General features: G+C 40.0%; 1 protein-coding gene and 1 long non-coding RNA gene across 7 annotated transcripts in view; one reads left to right on the top strand and one right to left on the bottom strand.

Annotated features, from left to right (window-relative positions):
* MCF2L2 (MCF.2 cell line derived transforming sequence-like 2) overlaps window positions 1–25,361 on the bottom strand; it is a 260,855-nt gene that overhangs the window by 151,637 nt on the left and 83,857 nt on the right. For 4 of the 5 annotated variants that reach the window (XM_027539953.1, XM_027539944.1, XM_027539970.1 and 1 more), the window contains exons 4-10: window positions 23,017–23,107; window positions 20,656–20,775; window positions 13,116–13,232; window positions 11,638–11,787; window positions 3,156–3,280; window positions 2,457–2,571; window positions 1,740–1,859 (exon numbers count right to left, since the gene is read on the bottom strand). In XM_027539953.1, coding sequence (XP_027395754.1) covers window positions 1,740–1,859; window positions 2,457–2,571; window positions 3,156–3,280; window positions 11,638–11,787; window positions 13,116–13,232; window positions 20,656–20,775; window positions 23,017–23,107 — 838 coding nt within the window. The remainder of the gene's footprint in view (window positions 1–1,739; window positions 1,860–2,456; window positions 2,572–3,155; window positions 3,281–11,637; window positions 11,788–13,115; window positions 13,233–20,655; window positions 20,776–23,016; window positions 23,108–25,361) is intronic. The other variant, XM_027539977.1, reaches the window with a different exon arrangement.
* Window positions 3,906–10,501, top strand: LOC113891681. 2 transcript variants are annotated; one of them, XR_003510853.1, is made up of 3 exons: window positions 3,906–4,884; window positions 8,844–8,997; window positions 9,941–10,501. It is a non-coding gene; the product is annotated as an uncharacterized LOC113891681 (long non-coding RNA). The 2 variants fall into 2 exon arrangements; XR_003510847.1 differs by lacking the exon at window positions 3,906–4,884 and adding an exon at window positions 7,549–8,193.

The raw sequence follows: 25,361 nt of genomic DNA, 5'->3' as shown, positions 1-25,361 counted from the left end.
ATGAATACCTTCCTATCAGGTCAGCAGCTACCTTTGTGTATGTATTTATATATAAAACAATATTTTTCAAACCAAAAATGAAGGTACTGGGATTGATGAGGCATATTTTCCCTAAAATATGAATGTACATAAATGAAAATATATAGTATCCACATTTAATAAGGAGTTCACTTGAAAAAAACTAAAATTACATAAAATTGAGACTCTGAGACTGAGTATCTCGGAGACTCTGAGACACAGATATCACATACACAAAATTCAGCTTTTTTTCACTGTTTAATCAACATTTCTCATAACTCATGCCTTCAGAACTAAAGCAGTTAGCTGTCAACGATCATGAATAACAGGGTGCTCACAAGGGAAAGGGGGGACTGCTGAGTGAGAGTCTGCGTGCACAGGTGGGCCTGCGTGCTCATGCACTGCAAAAGTACTTTCAGCTCAGAACTCACAACTGATAGCTCTTAAAGCCAGACTGGCCTTGGCTTACATTTGTTACCATTTTTTTTAGGGAATTTCCTCACTGGCTCAGCGGTAAAGAATCTGCCCACCAACGTAGGAGATACAGGTTCAATCCCTGGGTCAGGAAGATCCCCTGGAGGAGGAAATGGCACCTACTCCAGTATTCTTGCCTGGAAAATTCCACGGACAGAGGAGCCTGGCGGGCTACAGTCCATGGGGTTACAAAGAGTCGGAAACGACTTAGCAACCAAACAACAACAAAAAATGTCTCTAACAATAATGTGAATGTCAAACGCTTAACTTTAATGTGCATGTCAAACACCTGGAGATCTTATTAAAATGCAGATGTTGATTCTGAGGCGGGGCCTGAGATTTCCCCATATTTCTAATAAGTTCTCACTGAGGTTATATCTATGCTGCTGGCCAGAGGATCACACTTTGAGAAGCAAACCTCTAGTACCATGAAATTACCATCTACCATAATCTAGAGGAAGGACGCCTCCAGATTAGCTCAGAATGGAAATGGCAACTATAGAAGACTTAGTTTCCAAGAGACAAAAAAGGGGCCCTAATTAAAGAAAAGCAGAGAGGAACTTCTCTGGTAAGAACTGACTGGTCTTTCTTAATTTGTAACAAGCCAAATCTGTAAAGATTGAAGATAGACCTACTCCTAAGTGTTGATCTGTGTACAGATCGTGGGAAACTGTTTAACTTGGTTATGAGAACTTTAGGCATATATTCCTTTACAAGTCTGATATTTACAACTCTTTGAGCATGAGAAATGAGAAAGCTTTACCAACTCTGTAGCAACAGAACTGATGTGGACCAATTTCCCCTTTTTCACCACCTTGCTTATTTATAAAACTAGTTTTGTTTCTGATTTCTCCTTTTAAAGTTTCCCCTCCTTACCACCAAGCCCACGTCCACATCCGGCCCAGTGGGTAACACACCCAATGTGACCTTACTTCCTGCTATTCCTCCTTAGCCTTGTCACTGAATAAATGGGCAGGGCCACCTGGAACTCTCACCCCACCTAAGCCTCCACCCTAAACTGGGTGCTCTGGCAGCCTTAACAGAACTTGTACTGCCTGCATTATTCCTCATAGTTGTTAATGTGCATAATTCCCTGGGGACCTGAGGGTGGGCGTGGAGTCACTAAAAAGTATTTGGGCAATCCTATGTCTTTTGGCAACCTTCTCACAATTAATGAGTGGCCATGATCTGTCACTATCCACAGGGACCTTCTTCCCAGTCCACAAAAATGGAACAAACAAACAAACCTGGCCTTCTCCTTCCAGTTTTTTGTGTTCCTTAAGAAGTTGTTCCACATGCATCACACTGTCTCCGATGTCAGAAAACTCTGCTTGCTCCGCCAACAAGTTATCCAGGGCTAGCTTAACCTACAAGACATATTAGAAAGCCCAGAAATAAGCCAATGGACATCTCATCTGCAGGTATAGGCTTGTCATACTCTAGACAACTTGAAAATCCAAAAACGATTCAGGATATGTGTATATCTATATAGACTTTTTTTTAAACAGCTTATCAGCTTTCAGATTAAACTGGAGGTACTGAAATGCCTTAATAAATACCTCATAAATGTGATGAATGACTGAAGAATAAATTCAAAATGCAAATAATAATGTTAAAAGCATATCATCTAATCCCCAATTAAAGTAAATGAATTATGTAAAAAAAAAAAAACACCTCGGGGTGCTGAGACAATGTGTAGATGGAATATTGAAGCTACACTGAATCAAAAAGGAAGGTAAACCATCACTGAAATACCATGTGGGAAAATAGGATTCTGGTACATTGCTACCCCCACCTAAAAAGGTGAGAGAGGAATTAAAAATATATAGAAGGGACTGGATTAGGAGAAGATGCAGAGCCTGATACCCAGAGTTCAAGGGGGAAGAGAGAACCAGAAATCACTGAACTGTGCACTCCCCTAACAGAACCATAAAAGGAAGTTTTATTAAAGAAGAAAATAACACCTCACAAAAACTGTGTTCAAAGTGCTGTAGTTGTAGGTATTGATTAAGCTTCAGGTGATGCTCAGACCAGAACTGAATAAAGGCTTTTTGTGTTTCATCCAACTGAACTAATAACCTGTCAAGAAAGAACAAGAAAGGACATGTGATTAGTGTGCATTTCCACAGGCTCATGCAGATAACACCCATGTTTTGAGTCAGGGTTACTACTTGTGATGATCTCCTTACTTTGAAGTCTGTGTCACTTATGACTTTCTCATGGTTCAGCTGGTTCCCCATTTTTCAATCAGGATACCCTCAGTACTAGGCAGAAACCTCAGATGCAGCTGCCATGCTTTAAAATGTGCCCCAGGTAGCCTTACCTTTCTGCCTATTTCTTTCCACCTAAGAAGACAGGTGTGCAAACACAGCACCTAACCAAACAGTTTTTTGGCAATGAAGGCTCAGTAAATACTACCATATTCCTTGACATCCTGGGATGAAAGTAGATCATAGGAGGAGGGAATGGCTTTCTCATAAAAAGATCTCTGTAGATGGATGCCAGAAGGACACTATGGTTTTTCCTTTGTTGTCTCAAATATTCTTCTTCCTTGATCCCACCAAGACCCATCGGCAGCTGTTCCAATCTGTTCTTGGTTGTTTCACATCATCTGGTTCTATGTATTCTCTCCAGAAAAATCAGATACCACCCTTCTCACTCACCTTTCCATGGTAGCTACATTCTCAACTTCATGGAGACTGAGTTTGCTGGTGGGACTTTTGGTTGCCGGTTCTTGCATGCATGACAGCAATGTGGCCCCTTGCTTTCCAAGTAATTTCAGCTCATCCTAGAGAAAGGAAAATACAGTCTGTCTTAGAAGAAATTAAAAGCAAATTTTAGGTAGACTTCAGATGAGTGCAGTGGTGCATGTGTGCATGCTAAGTTGCCACAGTCTGACTCTTTGTGACTCTATGAACTATAGCCCACCAGGATCCTCTGTCCCTGGGATTCTCCAGGCAAAATAATGGAGTGGGGTGCCATTGCCTCCTCCAGGGGATCTTCCCAATCCAGGGATCGAACCTGAGTCGCTTATGTCTCCTGCATTGGCAGTTGGGTTCTTTACCACTAGCACCACCTGGGAAATCTGAGTACAATGGTAAGTATATTTTTATTATATTATTATATTTAGCAAATTAAGTGCTAAGTAGAAGTCAACCTATAGCTTTTTAAATAGATTAACTTCATCCTAATAGATAATACAAACACATGATACAAAATTCAAAATATACAAAACAGTACATATTGAAAAGGGGCTTACGAGGTGGTGCTAATGGTAGAGAACCTGCCTGCCAATGCAGGAGACATAAGATGCATGTTCGATCCCTGGGTCGGGAAGATCCCCTGGAGGAGGGCATGACAACCTACTCCAGTATTCATGCCTGGAGAATCCCATGGACAGAGGAGCCTGGTGGGCTACAGTCCATGGCGTCACAAGAGTCAGATGTGACTAAAGTGACTTAGCATGCACACATGCACATATTGAAAAACCAAGTGTTATGTCCACAGCCCATCCACATTCCCACTCCAAAAGCAACAACTCTTAAATTTTGTGCATATCTCAGGTTACTATAAATTTAAAATAATTAGTTAATAAAATCTGTTTTTTAATCCAAAATAGTGGCCAGAAATAAGAAAATGGCAGATATCGAATGTTAAGTGATGGAAGATGCCATACAGGTTACCATGGTCTCATCAATAAACACCTGCCAGTCCTGACCCTACCCCAAAGTGTGGCCTTGTTCAACTATCAAAGTACAGAGGAGATGAGCAGCAATTTCAGTTTGACATGGGAAGATTCATATTTCCAAGGCAATTCTATTCTCTCTTTTTACATGGGGACTTAGGGCATTGCAACTGGGGAAGATGTCAGGTTATCTCCTTCCAAATCCAGTGGCTCTAGTCCTCTACTTGCATAGTGCACGCGATCTCTCAATGCCGTGATCATTACATATAAGGTAGGCCAAAAAGGATGGAGTCTGGCCTAGAATTTTGCAGCTGTGAGTTTGGGGTTTCATTCCTGGATCACTCAAGATGCTGGTTTGGTATGCCCTAAAGGTAAGAACAGGCCCATAATTACCAAGCAATCTCCTTGATGCACACAAACACAAAATCTCTTCCTGCAGGCTAGCCACCACCAACCTCACTGATGCAGAGCACATTCATTCCCCGTGGAAGGGTTTTATACTCTCCACTCCAGTCACACAGAAATTCAGGCCCTCTCAACCTTATACCTTTGCTCCTTGTCCCCCATCTCACCTCAGGATTCATCCTTGGGAAGGCCTCCACTACCTACACACAGCCTCAAACTTGTCCTAAGATCTGGGCTGATGACAGATTTGACTCCTCTGATCAAAATTCTCTGGACAGACCCTGTGGCTCTGTCCTCTCCAGGTAATGCCCCAAGTCTGCCACCTGGCTGGTATTCCTGCCTGGGAACTGGTCATAACCCTTCTTTTCCACTCTCAGGTATCAGCCCTCATTTCTTATCTCATCAGTGCTCATTAAATATTTATAGGTTGGATGAATTAAAAATAGTCTAAAGAAATAAGGTTGCAGATGGATTAAAAACAAGATATGATGAGGGGAGAAAAAAGCAGTCATTAGTAAATGCTCTTAGCTTTTCCCTTCTCCTTCTCGCTATACAAAAGCTTCAATAGGGTTACCCAAATCTGCCATAAACATGGAGAGAAAGACTGAGGAACCATGGTTCTTGGACAGCATAAAGGTAAGTTGCCCAACCCCAAAATGCAGTTCACAGTGGTGACAACTCAAAATATTTAATACCTATATGGAGCAGACCACTGACAAATCAGCACAGAAGTCACATACAACCTGATGATTGATGATTGTTGCCCTAGTCATTTATTTCATTAGGATTTTCTAACTCTGTTATTTGTTTACATTTATTAGCTGTTTCCTGGAAAAAAAAAGAGAGAGAGACTTTTCATGTTTCAAACTTTAAAATTTTGAAATGAAAACAGACTTACAAAGAACTCCCATATACTTTTTCATCCCTATTCACCAACTGTTCATGTTTTGTCACATTTGCTTTCTCTCTCCTTCCCTCTATTCCTTCTTTTCTCCCTGCCCCATAAATTGTTTCTGAACCATCTAAAGTCATTCACCGATATCGTGCACCTTTTGCCCTAAGAGCATGACTCTTAAATACCCACAATAGTAAAAAAATATAAATGTTTAACACTGATACAATATCTAATATGCAAATTTCATATGCAGATTTCTCCTGTTGTCCCAGTAACATCCCTTATAAAATTCCTTTTTCTATAATCCAGGGTCCAATCTAGACTTGAACACTGTATTTAATTGTCATATCTCTTTAGTCTTTAATTAGGACCAGTTCTTTGGCCTTTTATTCTTTTAATCACTCACATTTTAAAAGAGTATAGGCCACTAGATAAGTTTTCTATTATTTGGGGGGTTATTATTACATACTCAAATTTTTTAATATTTTTGGTATGTTAGTCAGTTGTAGTCATTATTGTTTTTGATGGTTAAAGTGTCCAACTTTGGCCATTGTGAGCCCCTCTTTGAGCTGGTTCTCCCTTTTTGATTGAGACTTGATTAATCTTTGGGACCTTTCTAGGTTTTTGGCAAAACAAAATATTCCAGGTCCTTCTTGTATTTTCCTTTCTTGTCTTTTATATTTTCCTATTTCTCCAAGGAGTCTTGCTTTCTCTTGATAGAAAGTGATATTTATAAATCAAGATCTGAGTGCTAGCTGGCATATGCATTGTTACTAGGGTGTCTTTGCTTCCAGGTCCTTTTGAGTGAACAAAGCCAGGAAACATGTTTTCAAAAACCATCAGATTATATAGATATTTTAAATTCCAAATAAAATTAATATTATTATTGGGATTTCCTACAAAGAAAATAGAGTCAAATTTACAATGCCAGCACAGTTGTCCCTTGTTATCCACAGGGGATTGGTTCCAGGACCCACCTCAGATACCAAAATCTGCAGATGCTCAAGTCCCTTATATAAAATGATACAGTATTTGCATATAACATACAGACATCTTCCTGCATATTTTAAGTCATCTCTAGATTACTTACCTAATACAATGTAAATGCTATGTAAGTCATTTCCAGGTACAAGGCAATTGCCATTTTTTGCTTTTAGAAATTTTCTGGAATTTTTTAAAGTATTTTCAAACCACAGTAGTTTGAATCCTTGGATTAAGAATCATGAATACAGCAGTCAGACTGCATAGCGATCCTAGTAGGTATAGCATTGCAATTATAATTTTCATTTCTCTACTGACTAATGATATTGCAGATGTCTTCACGTGCTTTGTACTCAGTCGCTCAGTTGTGTCTGACTTATTGTGATTCCATGGACTGTGGTCCACCAGGCTCCTTAGTCTGCAGGATTTCCCAGGCAAGAATACTGGAGTGGGTTGCCACTTCCTTCTCCAGGGCATCTTCCCTATCCAGGGATTGAATCTGTGTCTCCTGCATCTCCTGCACCAGCGGGCAGATTCTTAACCACTGAGCCACCTGGGAATTAATGTCATTTATATTCCTTCTTTTTTTTTTTTTTCATTTCCAACATTTTTTTTTTTTCTCTTTTTTTTTTCTTCCAATTTTATTTTATTTTTAAACTTTACATAATTGTATATTCCTTCTTCCTTCTTTGGATATGTGTGTGTTAAATAACTTTAGTTGTGTTTGACTCTTTGCAACCCATGTCTATTCAAATCCTTTGCCCATTTTTATTTTTTAATTTTTACTTATTTTTTGTTTGGCATTGCTGTGGCTTGTGGGATCTTAGTTCCCAGATCAGGGATTGAACCCAGGCCCTCAGCAGTGACAGCAAGGAGTCCTAACTACCTTTGCTTGTTTTAAAATTGAGTTGGAGAAGGCAATGGCACCCCACTCCAGTACTCTTGCCTGGAAAATCCCATGGAGGAGGAACCTGGTAGGCTGCAGTCCATGGGGTTGCTAAGAGTTGGACACGACTGAGCGACTTCACTTTCACTTTCACACATTGGAGAAGCAAATGGCAACCCACTTCAGTATTCTTGCCCGGAGAATCCCAGGGATGGCAGAGCCTGGTGCGCTGCTGTCTGTGGGGTCACACAGAGTGGGACACGACTGAAGCAACTTAGCAGCAGCAGCATTTGTCGTTTTATGGTTAAGTTGACCAGAATTGGTGTCATATCTACAAAACCATTGCTTAATCTAAAGTCATGAAGATTTACATCTGTATTTTCCTCCAAGTGTTTTATAGTTTTAGACTTTACATTTAGTTCTTTGATCAATTTTAAGAGAATCTTTATATATGGTGTGAGGCAAGCCTCAATTTCCCTTGCTTCGTGTAGATGGGAACTTGGTTCCCAGTTGTCCTACAGCCCAAGGATCTTTAGTTTTGTTCCCATGGAAAGAAAATATCCTTGGTCTTTTTTTTTTTTTTTTTTTACTGCTGGCATTCAGGCTGGAGGAGGAGCTCAGGGACTTGCTTCTGGGAACATCTATATATGTTTTGGGGAGTTTCAGTGAGTTTTCTCTTGTGCAGATAGGATCCTAGTGGCAGCACGTGAGTGTGGACATACTGCTTGTACACTGAGAGATGGCCTGTATTCTGTCAAGGCTGCCTTTCCTCAGAAAATGAGAGCTCTCCTTGGAGAAGGATCCAATTATCAGAGGAGTTTGGGGTCCCTGTGTGTACATGCTCTAAAGGTATGCTCCAACTGTTCATCCATGTGCAAGAAGTACCTGCAGGGACGGGATAAGTGTGCTGAGTTATGTGTGCTTGTCTTGATTTATGAGGACCTTAGTCTCCCCCAAAAGAAGACCAATGCTGAATGTGTGTACAGGACTCTCTCTTCCTTTCTCTTCCTCAGATGGTATAGCGAAGCGAAGTGAAGTGAAGTGAAAGTTGCTCAGTCGTGTCCGACTCTTTGTAACTCCATGGCTATACAGTCCATGAAATTCTCCAGGCCAGAATACTGGAGTGGGTAGCCTTTCCCTTCTCCAGGGGAGCTTCCCATCACAGGGATCGAACCCAGGTCTCCTGCATTGCAGAATTCTTTACCAGCTGAGCCACAAGGGAAGCCCATGGTATAGCGAAATCACAGAGAAAATAAAGTTTCAAGTCTTAATATGAAGCCCAAGTACCCACAATCTTATTGGACAGAAAATAGCACATATTGCTATTGGGAGCCTTTTTGATCATAAATATGAATTAAAAGCCAACGTGTGGCTCTGCCTTAAGGAAAGAATTTATGTTTCTTCTAGAGAAGAGCTCCTTTAAAGTGGTAAGTTTGCTTGAAAGTTTGATTTGTTTCTTCTGCTATGTATGTTCTGAGACTTTTTTTCTTTGTAACCAGATTGGTTTGACATAGGAGTGTGGTCAAGACAGAAGAGATTCTTTTGGTTGATAATTCTGAAGAATGTGGTAACAACTACACACAGAATCAGTGCACAGGCTGTAAAAGTTCTCAAGTTCAACAACTCTCCTACTTTCATTGGCTGATTGTAGAGGTAACTATGTACTTATGTGAATCTAAAATAAGGGCTCTCAAAGATCCCCTGGGGAGAGGAAATCAAGAAACCAAGTCTCTTAATGCTGTGTTGTTCAGACAAAAACTCTTCAGGATAGAAGGAAGCCATAAATCACACACTGTAACTCGTATAGATATTTAAATAGACTTAAAAGTTCACTGTTCTGAGAATCAGTCTTACACTATTTTTTCATTTGGAAAAGATGCTTTCTAAATGGAAAAAATATTCAATTAGTCATAGAAACTTTGGTTTAAAAAGTAGATAAAATACTCTAATCAAAATAAAATAAAATTATATATAAGTGATCATAAAACTGAGTTATTAGTAAAAGTTTAAACAGTGTTCTTTTTTTTGTAATATAAACCCTTTCTCTCTATCATTTTTGGATCAGAAAGAGGAAAAATCTAAATCTAGTTTAATGATTTTAGAATTTTTGCTTCTAATTTATAAGATATGAAGCAAAGAAATCAAAGTTGTACCAGGTCAACAATTAGTAATCACAGAAGAAACACTATGTATTGTCTTTAAAAGAATATTAATATTACTTGGTCAAATAAAGACAGAATAATTTAAATTTAACCCAAATTCACTTAATACTCTTTTTCCTTCCAGTTCTACTGAGATATAATTGACATATAGCACTGTGTAAGTTTCAGGGTGTACAGCATAATAATTTGACTTGGACATATCCTGTTTTAATTCCAAGAACTGCTGGCTACTGTGAACTAAAAAAAATGACATTACTCCATCTCGGAGGCTGGTTCTTTCCCTCCCTTTACCTCGTGGAACTCTACCTGTGTAGAGATGACAGAATACTTACTTATCTACCTTCCCTATGAACCCTCACTGCACCTACAGCTGGTTTCAGCCCTCAGTTATGTGTCCTCATCTAAAATCCAATTTCTGTTTATCTTTTCCCCAGAGGCCTCCCTGATTGGCCACCTGGTCATCTTGATGCTTCTGCTCTGCAACCTCTCCCAACTCTTCTTGGAACGACATACAGAACATACTTGCTCATGAGCCCAGGCTGGAGCCCTGTTCACAATGCCTTCCTACAGGCTCTGATGTTTAGCATCACACCCATATATTAACTGATGCTCTGCAGTCTCCTGTGGTCTGTGACCTGTGTGCATGGATCACCAGCCCTTTTGTAGCAGACTTCAGAGAGGTGCCCTAGACCCAGCCTTCCACACCCCATGCCATCTTCCAAGAACCATGGGAGGTGAACTTGGCTAATATGTTTGGCAATGAAATAGGTCAAGCTTCTAAAAGACATTTCCAGGGAATTTGCAGGTTTCTACAGTTTCAAACCAGACCTTTTGATTACTCAGAGTAATTCTGAGAATATATTTTGAACTCTTTTTGGTAACCAAGACCTTAAAGACAGAATTAAACAGTTTTCCCTGACACACAGAAGAATTAATTTGCCTCAACTACCTGACTCTGACTTCCCTAACTAAACTATGTGTTCTTTGAGTTTACATTTTGTTTGTTTCCTTGGAATGTGATGGTAGGTCATAAATACATGCTGAATAAATAAAAACTCAACCACCTAGCAAAGCAAAATGTTTGCATATTCTGGGTCACAGATAAGAGAGTTCAGCTCTTCTTATGCTCAACACAGCAAGGATACATGTAATGCTATGATGTATCAACCTTCTATCCTTGATTTGCTGCCTTGGTGAGTTCTGGAGTGCTTGTGTGCTTAGTCTCTCAGTGGTGTCTGACTCTTTGCAATCCCATGGACTGTAGCTGGCCAGGCTCCTCTGTCCATGGAATTTTTCAGGCAAGAATACTGGAGTGGGTTGCCATCTCCTCCTCCAGGGAATCTTCCCAACCCAGGGATTGAACCTCCATCTCCTGTGTTGTCTGTATTGCAGGCAGATTCTTTACTCACTGAGCCACTGGGGAAGCCCTCTCTTGCCAAATAATAGCTTTGGTCTGTTTGTGCTTCTGGTGGCAGAAAGGGGCTGACACCCATCCAGTAAGACCTGAGAAGATTTCTCTTTACTGCATGGCCTAAAAGAATCTGCCAAGCTGCCTTCTCAGCAGGTTCTGACATGCTTTTATGAATCCTTTAATAGGTGCCTCTCCTTAAATCCAATTCAGAGCACTTTCATAGTCCTATTTCTCAAATTGGTTCCCCACTGAAAAAAGACACATCCCTGAGAGAAGTGAAGCAATAAGTCAGTTTATTATTCTGCCCCAAAACTTCACAACAACCTCAGGAAAACTTATGCTTCAAGAGCCAACTCCCATCCCTCCCTCCTTCCCTGCAATTTCAGTCCATTATATCCTGTTCTGTCCTGAGCAGATCATAGGAGTGTGCACCTTGAATGGATGCTCACACACCTTGTCTCACCAGCACCACACCGGAATGGGTTCCCTTTGGAGGGGCTGCTTTTCACAGGTCTTACCTTCAATCCTTTTACATGTACTACCAGTCATTCAAAGATTTTTCTCTTCATATATTGCCTATCTAGAAGATTAAAGATGGTTAGTGGCTGCCAAGTCACTGGAGAAGAGGGCTTAACTTTTAATTTTGCTCCCAGAACTCTCCAAGAAGCTGACCATCTGCCAGCACAGAGGCTGGCCTCTGAGAGATCACTGACCACTCACCTGCAACTTGTTCCACTGCCTCATGTGGGACATGAGAAGGTCTTCAGTGGAAGGGATGCTTCTGGGCAGCTCTGTTGTAGCCAGGCAGGCCCCAAAAGTCTGAAGCATCTGGGCAGTGGTCTTCAATGCTAGAGCAAAGTTTTCAATGGCCTGGAAGGTCAGACAATCATAATAATGTGAATGTTTTCACCAATATACTGCCTTAACAGGACAGAAGTATTTCCTGAGTATACACAGTAGGCCATGCATTGAACTTTGTGCTCTACATTTGTCTAGCACCTCAGTAATCTAGAGTGGCAGGCATTTTATCTCCATTTTATAGAAGAGAGAACTAAAGTTCTAACAGGTCAAATCAACTGGCCAAGATCATATTACCAGGGCAGTAAGGAAGGAAAGAAGGCAGGATCCAGTCAATCTGTTTTTTGTCTTTTTACTTTTCAGGAGTTTTTTTTTTTTTTTTTTGATCAAAAGGAATGGCAAATTTGAAAGGATCTTGGGCACAGATGAGTACCTTACAAATGTAACAGTAAGAACTAAAACAATCAGGTGTAAGGCCTGGAAATGTCATCCTAGAAATAGGGAAAAGCCAGAGGTTTCCTGTGGTGAGTCCTATTAACAAAATAACTTGATTCCATGCATCTGATTAGTGAATAATCACTAAGTGGAAAAGGTGCAAAGGAACTGACCCTAATAGGGTGACTCAAAGAAGTTTGATCTTAGTCTTGGCTCTGCCACAACTTGACCCTATGACCTTAGATAAATTACCTCTTCACTCTGAAGATCTGTTCCTTTATCTGTAAAATAATTCTTTATTGTGAGGACCTGTCTAGGGCATTATATGATGTTTTGCAGCATCCTTGGCCTCTACCCAGGATATGCCAGTTAACATCCTTCTCCCCAAGTTATGATTATAAAAAATGTCTGCCTAAAAACATTGACAAATGTCCTCTGCAGGCAGTATCACCTTCAGCTGAGAACCCACTGTATTAGTCCCATTTTAACAGAGGAGCAAACAAACTTAGAGAGGTTTAGTACCTCACCTGAGCTCAGACAATACGCAGCGGTGTCTACATTTAGATGCTGCTTCTTCTGACTTGGCAGGTTTGAATCCGTCTGTACACTAGAATTATCTGGGGAGCTTGTAGCCCACTAATGCCTGACAGTCATCCCAGATCAAGTATATTAAATTCCTTGAGGTATAGCAGAGTATTGGTATTTTGCAAACTCCCTGGGTACACTCTAAATCAAGTCCCCTGAGACCACTATATCAGAAAATGAAGCAAGATCAAAGTAATCAGCAGGAGAAGCCCTAGCTTTTATCCTTCCACCCTTTCTCTCCCTCAGCCTGTCACTTAGAAAACCCAACCTTCTCGATGTTAGGTAGTCATGGGCGATGACTGTCCAACAGTTGATCTTTAAGTCCCTGTCTCTAAAACACCAGGAGGGACACTGAGAAGGGCACGTAAGTTGGTACTCACGGTTCGATGATTTATCCACTGACTGTGGCGATATTCCAAAGTTCCCCCTAAGTCTGCTGTCAATTGGCTTTTGTCAATGTAGTCATGAAGGTCAGAAACGGAGTTTAATATGACAATCTATAACAGAAAAAAACTTAATACAGTCCTCAGAGATAATTAAGTAGCTCATCAAGATTCTACTAAATAGTACTTCAACTTGGACTGATTAGGCATTTATATCCAGTAGAGAAACATCTGAAAATCTCTTTCCATTTCCCCACTTTGAGGGAGGAATAGGAGTGTTGAACAGCCTACAACAAAATGATGAGCTCAGTTCTAAGCTACCTATAAGTCAGGTCTTGTTTAGCTAAATTTTTGTTAAGAGTTTCTAGGTTAAGATACACCCTTCAGCCACCAAAAGCAAATGTTGTACTGAGACCTAAAAATCTGCAATGAATATTCCAATAAAGGGTGGACTGGTAAATATGAAGATAAAATTATAACAACAGGACCCATTGAAGAGTATAGATTGAGAAGATTCACTACACTGATACCCCTTCTATGAAGAATGGTGATATGCCCCCAACTAATCTTGTGTGGAGGAAGTTTGGAGGTGATAGGGAGTGGGTTTTCATAAATTAGTGAGCCTCCTGCTGAATGAATGCCCAGACATCTACAGAAGGATGACACACTCCAAACTGTCCCTTTTTCCTCCTCTGCAGTGTTTCTGCAAAGGGCATGGTCCCAGCTCTGTCCCAAGGACCATATCACACCCCCTACTGACTCCCATCTCTGAAACACCCTACTGTAGCCTTTAACTAATGACTTATATTTCTTCAGTCATTGATTGTCTTGACCTGTGAGTATAATAAACTTCTTCCTTCAAAGCCTTGCCCTCTTTTCCTCCGGTGGCAGTACTAACTTTACCATGTCATATCCAACATATACATTCTTAGAACAGATTCTTGGTCAGAGGACATGAGAATATATGCTTTTTTCCCTAATATTATATAGTATTAGTCAAGTGATAAATCTACTTTAGAATGAAACAACATGGATGTTGTTTTATGCTAAGTGAAAAAAGTCAGACTGTTTTATGCTAAGTGAAAGCCCAAATGTTTCATGCTAAGAGAAAGAAGTCAGACTCAAAAGGCACCCTCAGGGAAAGGCAAAATTCTAGGGATGGAGAACAGATCAGTGGCTGCTGGGGTTAGAGCTGAGTACAAAGGGACAACATCAGGAGATTTTGGAGGGTCATGAAATCAGTGTGTTTCTTTACTGTGGTTTTGGTTAAATAACACCATGCGTTTGTCAAAACTCATACAACTGATGCTGGGAAAGATGGAGGGCAAGAAGAGAAGGGGGTGACAGAGGCTAAGATAATTGGATGGCATCACTGACTCAATGGACATGAGTTTGAGCAAACTCTGGGAGTTGGTGATGGACAGGGAAGCCTGGCATGCTGCAGTCCATGGGGTCACAAAGAGTCAGACACAACTGAACAACAACATTCAACTCAACATCAAAAAGAGTAAATTTTACTGCATGCAAATAAAAAAAATGGAGAAACAGTTTCACTATGAAACTTTTTTTCTCTTTGAATCTTTAATGGGTCAAGAAGGAAAAACATTTTAAATTCTACAAAAGAGGGGAAGCAGAATAATTTCACTCATCAAACTAATAGAACACACTGAGTATGTAAACTTGGCCTTAAAATAGTTATTCTGTGTTTTCTTAGATTCTGAATTTGTCTATTTGGCATCCTTTCTTCACAGGGTCAATTATATTAACTAAATTAACTTATTTTCTGTATTCTTGATGTTCTGGCATTTATGGTCTCACTGACTGGGGAGAGGTTAATTAATTTTTAGAGATTAAAAAAAAGGACTGGAGGGAGCACATCTATCATATGAAAACCAATTCCAAGCCAGTGTCCCCCAACTACTTTCTTAAATAACTCTTATACAGCAAGTCAACCTTTCTGCTGCCCTAAATCATCCTAGGGGACTTCCCTGCTGGTCCAGTGGTAAAGAATTCACCTGCTAATGCAGGGGACATGGGTTCAATCCCTGATCCAGGAAGATTCCACATGCTGCAGAGCAACTAAACCTGTGCACCTCAACCACTGAGCTCATGCTCTACAGCTCTTGAGCTACAACTACTAAGCCGTGCGCTACAACTACTGATGTTCATGCACCCTAGAGCCTGTGCTGTGCAACAAGAGAAGCCAACACAATAGGAAGCCTGCACATCACAACTAGAGAACAGCCCTTGCTCACCACAACTAGAGAAAGCCCATGTGTAACAATGATGACCCAGTGCAGACAATTGTGATAATAATAAAATGAAATGAAAAAGTAAAAAAAATATCATCCCAGGGCCAAGTAACAGGCAACTAGAGATTCACTTGCCCCAAAGCCTGCTGGAACTATTTCAACCAGTCAATCCTAAACTGGTTACCCTGCCCTGCCTTGCCTTTCCCATGGAAACCCCAGTAAAGGCTCTGGTCTACACTTTCCCTTCCCCTCTGCTCTGCACCCTGGTCAAAACTTGGTGCTTCTCTGTGGCCCTGAAAGGCATCTGATGACTCTCCAACCACCTTTGGACCTTTGAGTTTAAGAAACTTCTTCCTTCAAAGCCTCCTTCTCATTTCCTCCTGTGGCTGGTACTGACATACCATTTCCAACATGTACATTCTTAGAACAGCTGTTTTACATGAAGAATGTCATATTTTTTCAATTTCAGTATACGTTTATGTTCTTATCTATAGTTTCTTAAACTGTTGTTTAAGTTGCTTTCAAAGAGAACTATGATATTTAATTTTGAAAGGAGAATTTCCTGTACTCTGTTGCAAAGTTCATTTTAAGAAACAAATTTGCATGTCCATAGCCTCTTTAGGGATTTTTGCAAGACTGCCTGGGCCACTTCACATAATTTTGTGAGGCAGCCATGAATACAGCTGTTCCAAGATAGACAAGTGCCAGCAACAGGCACTTAGAAACCACTTGCCATATCAAAGCACCCCTCTCCTCAAGTAAAGGTACAGCAAGGCTCAGTGACTTAATTGTAATTACAACTCTGGTCCACTTGATTTTTTTGAGTCATGCAAAATGAACTCCTTTTTCCTTCAACCTGTGAAAATATAACTATTACCTAACTAGAAATAAGCAGGGAGATGCCACAGTAAGATGGGCCAGAGAGCTGTAAGGTAAAGTACTAATATTGCAACCCATATTTTAAAAACAAAGTAAAGAAGACAAACCAATAACAAAGCAGCTTAAACTGTCATTTAAAAGGCAAAATAGGTCTAGCAATTTCACTCCTGGATATTTATTTGAAGAAAACCAAAACACTAATCAGAAAAGATATATGTACCCCTATATTCACTGTGGCATTATTTACAATAGCCAAAATATGTATGCAACTGAAATATCTATCAATAGATGAATAGATAAAGAATATGTAGCATATTCATACAATAGAATATTACTCAGCCATAGAAAGAATAAAATCTTGCCACTTGTGACAACACAGATGGACCTAGGAGGTATTATGCTAAGTGAAACAGGAAAGGAATATATTGTATGATTTCCCTTACATGTGGAATCTAAACAAATGTGCAAACATTAACAACACAGAAACAGTCATAGAAACAGAGAACAAACAGGTGGTTGCCAGAGGGGAGGCAGGTGGGAGAAGAAAGAAATAGGTGAGGGAGGTTAAGCGATACAAACTTCCAGTTGCAAAATAAATGAGTTATGGATATGAAATGTACAGTGTGGGGAATATAATCAAATACTATGTAATATCTTTGTATGGTGACCTAACTAGACTTATCATCATGATGATCAGTTTGAAATGCATAGAAATATCAAATCACTCTGTTATGTAACAAGAACTAGCAGTGTTGTAGATCAATTACACTTCAAAAACAAATAAGCAAATCCATAGAAAAAGACAAAATTGTGGTTACCAGAAACAGGGGTGAGGGGAGGGGGAATTAGTTGAAGGTGGTCAAAAGGTGCAAATTTCCTGTTATAAGGTAAAACAAATACTGCTGCTGCTGCTGCTGCTGCTGCTGCTGCTAAGTCGCTTCAGTCGTGTCCGACTCTGTGCGACCCCATAGACAGCAGCCCATCAGTCTCCCCCGTCCCTGGGATTCTCTGGGCAAGAACACTGGAGTGGGTTGCCATTTCCTTCTCCAATGCATGAAAGTGAAAAGTGAAAGTGAAGTCGCTCAGTCGTGTCCGACTCCTAGCGACCCCACGGACAGCAGCCTACCAGGCTCCTCCATCCATGGGATTTTCTAGGCAAGAGTACTAAGAATGGGGTGCTATTGCCTTCTCCGAAACAAGTACTAGTAATGTAATATATAACATGATGAAGATAATTAATACTGCTATTTGTTATATATGAAAATTGTTAAGAGAGTAAATACTGAGTTCGTATCATGAGAAAAAAATCTATTAAAAAATTTTTTTAATCTATATGAGATGATGGATGTTCACTAAACTTATTGTGAAAAATCACTTCATGGTGTATGTAAATCAAATCATTATGCTGTACACTTTAAACTTATGCAGTGCTGTATATCAGCTGTATCGCAATAAAACTGGAAGAAACAAACAAATGAAAAGGCAAAATATATGCTGAAGTTTGAATACATCGAGCTTGGTAGCTAGGACTCTGAATTCTGTAGTGCAACAGAGTGTGAGAAGAGCTCAGTCTCCTATGGAAGGTGCAATGCTACTCTATGAGGTAAACATTTCGCATTGAAATACATTCCTACTATATGAGTCCATATTTTGGTGACTAAGAGCTTTTTTAAAAGTTCATTTTAGTGTAAAATTAAAAGTATATTGATGTGGAGAAGACTCCTGAAAGTCCCTTGGACAACAAGGAGATCAAACCAGTCAATCTTAAGGGAAATCAACCCTGAATAGTCATTGGAAGGACTGTGCTGAAACTGAAGCTCCAATATTTTGGTCATCTGATACAAATAACTGACTCATTGGAGAAGTCCCTGATTCTGGGAAAGATTGAGGGCAGAAGGAGAAGAGGGCATCAGAGGATGAGATGGCTGGATGATATCACAAATGCGATGGACATGAACTTGGGCAAACTTCAGAAGATGGTGAGGGACAGGGAGACTTGGTGTACTGCAGTTCATGGGGTCGCAAAGAGTTGGACACGACTGGGTGACTGAACAGCATATTGGTAGGGAGTCAGTATACACCATCACAAATAGAAGCAGTTAAAGACAGTATCGAGACAAAGCAGACATTCATTCTCTCCTTAGTGTCAATGTACCACATGAAAAGCAAGGCATAAGCCACAAACGTGTCTGTCAATATATTATCACTTGCAGAGGTGTGTTTTATACACACCAGGGCAAGATGCATGATGTTTGTCAAATGTTCAGTTCAAAGTCCAAACCTTTTGAGTTACAAGAAGCAATTGTCTAGTTGTCATCTCTGAAGGGGAAGAAAGCTTATGAGGCTCATGGCAAGTTTATTAACTTCTTGTAAGGACTCATCCCTTCTCTAATATTAATTGTCACTCAATTCAGGAAAGCCGAATAAAAAAATCCATGGCTCACATTTCCCTTAAACACTCAAATATTTTAAAATAAGTATTTACAATAGAATGGAAAATTCATTTTGATTCTGGTTAATATCAAAGTATAGGGAGACAGTATTTTAAGAAGTTTGGTTATTAATACAAAATGGACCTATTAACAGAGGGAAAATAAGAATGGAAAAGAGAAAAATTCCTTGTTTGAGGTGATCACTAAGTTTTCACTAAGAAGGGCTACATATTTTCTCAGAGCAATTTAAATTAAAGTCGGGGTGTTTTGGGGTTTATTTTAAACAGACAATATATGTAGGTGGTAACAAATTCAAATAGGAAAGACTCTACAGTAATAGAAAAATAGTCTTCTTCTCACCCCTTCCCATAGACCTCCAGCTCTACATCCCAACCACTTACCTCAAAAGTTCCCTTAGGCCTCCTTCAGGTGTCCACTATCTCCACCACTAACAGAAGCCACTGTTTTAATTTTCTATCATCATAGCTTAGTTTTACTTCTTGAAATTTATGGAAAAAGAACCACAGGGTATACAATATCTAGCTTCTTTCTTTTAAGAGAATATTTCTGAGATAAAACCACATTATTACATGCTTAGTACTTCATTCCTGTTGCATAATGTTTTTCTTTTATATTAATTTGCCACAATTTCTTTATCTATTCATCTATTATTGGGCATATGTTTTCATTTCTCTTGGGTGGATCATGGGGCAGGTGTATGTTTAACTTTACAGGAAACTGCCAACTGTTTCTACCATGGTTGTACCACACCTTACCACTTTTGATGGCTGTAAAGTATTTAATTGCTTGGGTAGACCATAATTTATTTAACCAGCCCCTTGTTGTTGTGCGTTATGTTTTTTCCAACCATTTACCATCACAATTTGGTAATGAGTATCATTATATATACAGTTTTATGTACCTGTGTGATGTATCTGCAGAATAACTCACAGGTAGGTCAGAGAGTGTATACATTTTAATTTTTGATAAATACTGTCAATTAGTCTTTCATATTAGTCACTACCAACTTCAATCCAATCAACAAAGTCTGAAATGACGGTTTGCCCCATATCTCTACCAAAATTAGAGGTAAAATTTTTAATCTTGTCATTTTAATTAGTTTTCCTTTTTTGCATGGGCTTCCCTGATAGCTCAGTTGGTAAAGAATCTGTCTGCAATGCAGGAGACCCCGGTTCAATTCCTGGGTTGGGAAGATCCCCTGGAGAAGGGATAGGCTATCCACCCCAGTATTCTTATGCTTCCCTTGTGGCTCAGCTGGTAAAGAATCCAGCTGCAATGTGGGAGACCTGGGTTTGATCTCTGGGTTGGGAAGATCCCCTGGAGAAGGGGAAGGCTATCCACTCCAGTATTCTGGCCTTGAGAATTCCATGGACTGTATAGTCCATGGGATCACAAAGAGTCGGACATGACTGAGTGACTTTCACTTTCACTTGTATGCATATCACAAGGTTGGTTTTAATTTTTACTCACAGTTACCTATATTTTTCACCCCCATATTTTAGATCCTTATTTTCCTTTATTTATACTATTACAATTTCTCTTCCTTTTTCAATCTCTTTGTACAGTCTTGGATACCATCTTTTACATAATACCTCTGGATTTATATAATTCCAGTACTCCTTTACCCAAGTCACTACCCAACTCAAAAACCTTCACTGGATCCCCATTGCTTACTGAATTAAATCTAGACCTTCTGTCCTTACACTTAAGACATATTCCATGTGCCTTACCTTTTCTTCCAAAAGATTATCCTATACGTAATTCCAACAAGAATGGGGCTTCCCCAGGGACCTCACATAAAGTGTGTACTTCCTGCTTCCATGTCCTTACACATGCGCTTCCCTCTGCCTAGAATGCCCTCCTCTTTCTCTACCTTCCTTAGAAATAAGCTCATGTTCTATCTTCTCCCCATGCCCTAAATAAATGCAGACAAGACAAAAAGGTCATGCTTACCGGCACTTTCATTTTAAATTCATCTCTATAGTACTTAATGCCAATGTCAGTGAATGTTCTCTGGATAAAGCGAGATGGACGAAGAATGAGTATGAGCTGCAAGTTTCCTGGAAATGCTACCTGGAAGGATCATAAAAAGTGTCAGTGCAAATGTCAGATCAATCGGTCTCCTCTTGCCCAAGATTATAGATGACAAAGTTAAAGTGGACACCCTGGATGCCTAAGAATTAGAATATATTTCACAGCTGAAAGAGATCTTACTGCTCATATAATCCAAACCTCTCCTTAAAAACCAAATTAACCAAACAACAATTTTTTTCTGATTAAAAAAATAATTTACACTCTTTATAGAAAAATTCAGAAATTTATAATAAAGTATACATTAGAATAAGAAAGCCACCCATGATTTCATAGCCACTCTTAATATGTCAATCTAATTTTTTTGTTGTCTAGTTACTACATTATATCTGACTCTTTGTGACCCCATGAACTGTAGCACACCAAGTTTCCCTGTCCTTTACTTCTAGGCCATTTTCTTGGCTTAAATATCTTTATCATAAACTCAAACTGTAGAAATATTTTGCAATCTGCCTTTTAACTTAGTATCATACCATGAGCTTTTATTCCTGATATTAAAAATCCCTTGGAATGTTTTTATGGGTGTGCAATTTATTTAAACAATCCCTTATTGTTAATGATTCAGACTCCATACTTTTACTATCATAAATAACAGTAAAATGAAATCTTTACACATTTTGGAACATTCTTCTAGCTTCCTAGAAGAATTACTGAGTCAAAGATTTAGTATTTTAAGGGTTCTTAAAGCATCTTATTTGGAGAAGGCAATGGCACCCCACACCAGTACTCTTGCCTGGAAAATCCCATGGATGGAGGAGCCTGGTAGGCTGCAGTCCATGGGGTCACTAAGAGTTGGACACGACTGAGCGACTTCACTTTCACTTTTCACTTTCATGCATTGGAGAAGGAAATGGCAACCCACTCCAGTATTCTTGCCTGGAGAATCCCAGGGATGGGGGAGCCTGGTGGGCTGCCATCTGTGGGGTCGCACAGAGTCGGACACGACTGAAGCGACTTAGCAGCAGCAGCAGCAAGGCATCTTATTGCTAAGTTGCTCTCAAGAAGCATTGCCCTCATCTTGAGGTAAGGGCCTGAGTAATGAGAAAACAGGTTCATTTAACAACTCAGTGGCAAAACTGGGAATCCAAGTTTCCCATTGCTCATGGTTTTCCATTCTTTCAGGAGTTCTCAAGAACAACCTCCTGAAGTATTTATTGAACAATAACCTGGTTTTTACCCTGGAATATTCTGACTCATTAGGACTGGGATAAAGTCCAGATATCTGTATCTTTAACAAGCACATGAAGAGATTCTGACTGGTAGTCATATTTTTGATCCCAGCACTATGGCATCTTTTACACATAAAGGTGATCAATGTAATTCTTGGACAAATTAGACTCAAGTATTAGATGATTCGAGTATTATCTATGAACCCTGGGAAACCAGAACTCTCTAGAGGCCAGACCTTTTGAAGAGTCATGGGCACTGTCAACTGTCTGTGGCTGAGTTCACGTGGCTGAGTCCTTGGTCTGAGGTCCCTACAGGGAAAGGATGCATACACTTGCCGGAAGGGAATAAATAGGGGTAAAAATCAGACTAATAAGATGGAAAAGGAAAACAATCCAAGGTTGTGCAATTTAATGCTAAAAGCAAGCTCATGTCACATACTGTCTGATTTTGCTAGTGTCTTTTGAATTTGTGAAAAAATAATTTGAATACTAAAATGAAGACTGTCATAAAATTAAGTGATCCCCAAAGCAAACCTTAAAATGAGGGTTTGGGTCTCAAGAGTTTACTAAAGAGGTGACCCCAGTAAACACAGTTAGGAGTATGGGGCGATGGTGAGACAGGATGGCTAGAGAGCCAGTGTATCAATGAGGGGAACTGCTATGGGTAAGAAGGGCTGGGTCTTCTGAAATTCTGTGTGGAATATACCTCAGAACTGCCCCACTGAGGGGTGCAAATGCTGGGGTGTTTGTCCACTAATGCCCATAGCGCAGTAGTTACAAGTCACTCCTGGAGCATTAGCTTCCCAGCTCTCTCTACCTGCTCCTCTCCAGTGACCAGAAAGGTCAATCAGGTAGAGAGACTCATGCTCAGGAATGGTCTGCAAGTGACCTTCGGGCAGCATAGAGGATATGAACGTGACACAACAGCCTCTGCTACAAAGACTTTCCCAAACTTGGCATAAAATAACTGCTACTTCCTGGTGACTTTGATGCAAAATAGTTGAATAGATAGTTTAAATTATCTTTATAATAAAATATAAAAATAAATATTTACAGCTATTCGTGTCAAGGATGCTTTTATGGAGCTCCACTTGTCCCTTCGTCTGTCGATAACAATGACGAACCCGATGCTGGCAGCCTCCATGCTGCAAAAAAGGGTGGTCAGTATCAGAGACAGTGAAACACGTGGATTCTGTTGGGCTCCCTCAGCAGAGTGATTCCACTGCCTGCGTGTCACTCCAGGCTTGCTGTGCAGAGCATGAGGGGATGACCAGGTCTGATTTCCCCAAGAAAGGAACCGGCTTCCTCTCATCTCACCTGGCAGCCTTCACAAAGCAGAAATATTTCATGTCTCAAATCCTCTCAAGGGCTCTATTTCTGGCTGGCAAATGTATGAAACCCTCAACAAGCAGAAGGATCCATGTAAGTTGAGCACCACATGTCCCAATGTAGACAGAGGACCTTGAGGTCGAGCTCTGCTATCTTTCCACTCCTAAGACTGATGCTCATGGAGCTATCAACATGCTTCCTTAGAAGTCAGTCCCACAGATGTTCGGAAATAACACACGTCAATGGAAAAAACAGCTCCTTTCCAGCACCTGGTCATAAATGGCCACAAAACCATAAGTACAAGGAGATATCAACTTCATTAAGAACAAAAAAAGCTGTTTGGTCCCCTCTGAAGTCACGACAAAATTCTCACAAAATTTTTAAAGACTAAAGTCCTAAAAGGGAAAACATTTTTCTTCTCTCTCTTTGGGAGGAAACTGGGAGGAAAGACCAGGAGCTTTGGAACCTGGTTCAAATCCTAGTGCTGCCACTTGACTAGCACTGAGACTTGGGGCAATCACCTAACCTCTCTAACCCTATTCCCTTGTCTGTAAGATGAGAAAGTGAAAGTGAAAGTCACTCAGTCATGTCCAGCTCTGCAACCCCATGAACTATACAGTGCATGGAATTCTCCAGGCCAGAATACTAGAGTGGGCAGCCTTTCCCTTCTCCAGGGGATCTTCGCAACCCAGGGATCAAACTCAGGTCTCCTGTATTGCAGGCAGATTTTTTACCAGCTGAGCCACCAGGGAAGCCTGAACACTACCAATCATGAAGTAGTTACGAGCATAAATTTTGAAACCAGAATGCTGAAATTTGAAACATGAATTTATATATTTGTGTGTATGTATGTGTGTGTATATGTAAAATTTTCAACTCAGAAAGTGAGAATCTTTGGAGAGACACTTTAAGATCATACAAATAGCCAAAAAATCACCAGGGATATAGATTTGACTTTGAAGAATTCAGCATCTGTTCTTTTCAAATGTACATAGGACATTCATCAAATAGTCCATTATCCATTATCCCAGGCCACAAAGAAAAATTCAACAAATTTTAAAGAATTTCAATCATACAGGTTGTACTTCTGATCACTATGGAATTACATTGGAACTCTATTATTTTGTTTTATTTTCAATTCCCTCCCTCTTCCTTCCTTCCTTCCTTTCTTTTTCTTTCTTTCTTTCCAATCTCCTTCCTTTTCTTTTCTTTGGATTTAATTGCCAGTGTATTTTAACTTCTTAAGGTAGAAAATTATATCACTGATTTTAAACATTTCTTCTCGATTATTATAAGTACTTAAAGCTACGTGTGTGCGCTCAGTAGCTCAGTCATGTCTGACTCCTTGTGACTCCCTGGGCTATGGCCAGCCAGGCTCCTCTGTTCATGGGATTTTCCAGGTAAGAATACTGGAGTGGGTTGCCATTTCCTTCCGCGGGGAATCTTCCTGACCCAGGGATTTAACCCATATCTCCTGCATTGGTAGGCGAATTCTTTACCATGGAGACACCAGGTAGCCATTTAAAGCTATAACTCCCACTTAAACACTGCTTTGTGAGAGTTGGACCATAAAGAAAGCTGAGCACAGAAGAAATGATGCTTTTGAACTGTGGTGTTGGAGAAGACTCTTGAAAGTCCCTTGGACTGCAAGGAGATGAAACCAGTCAATCCTAAAGGAAAGCAGTCTTGAATATTTATTGGAAGAACTGATGTTGAAGCTGAAGCTCCAATACTTTGGCCACCTGATGAGAAGAACTGACTCATTGGGAAAGATCCTGATGCTGAAAGATCCGGAAAGACTGAAGGATGGAGGAAAATGGGACGACAGAGGATGAGATGGTTGGATGGCATCACCGACTCAATGGACATGAGTTTGAGTAAGCTCCCGGAATTGGTAATAGACAGGGAAGCCTGGCATGATGCAGTCCATGGGATCGCAAAGAGTCGGACACAACTGAGCGACTGAACTGAACTGAAACACTGCTTTAGCTACATCACATAAATGTTGATATACTCTTTTCATTATTGTTCAGTTAAAAATGCTTTCTAGTTTCCTTTATGATTTCTTCT

This window comes from Bos indicus x Bos taurus, chromosome 1 (assembly GCF_003369695.1).
Source record: "Bos indicus x Bos taurus breed Angus x Brahman F1 hybrid chromosome 1, Bos_hybrid_MaternalHap_v2.0, whole genome shotgun sequence".
NCBI classification, from domain to species: domain Eukaryota; kingdom Metazoa; phylum Chordata; class Mammalia; order Artiodactyla; family Bovidae; genus Bos; species Bos indicus x Bos taurus.
The sequence above is the reverse complement of the archived record's forward strand: the minus strand, read 5'-3'. Positions and strand labels throughout refer to the sequence as shown.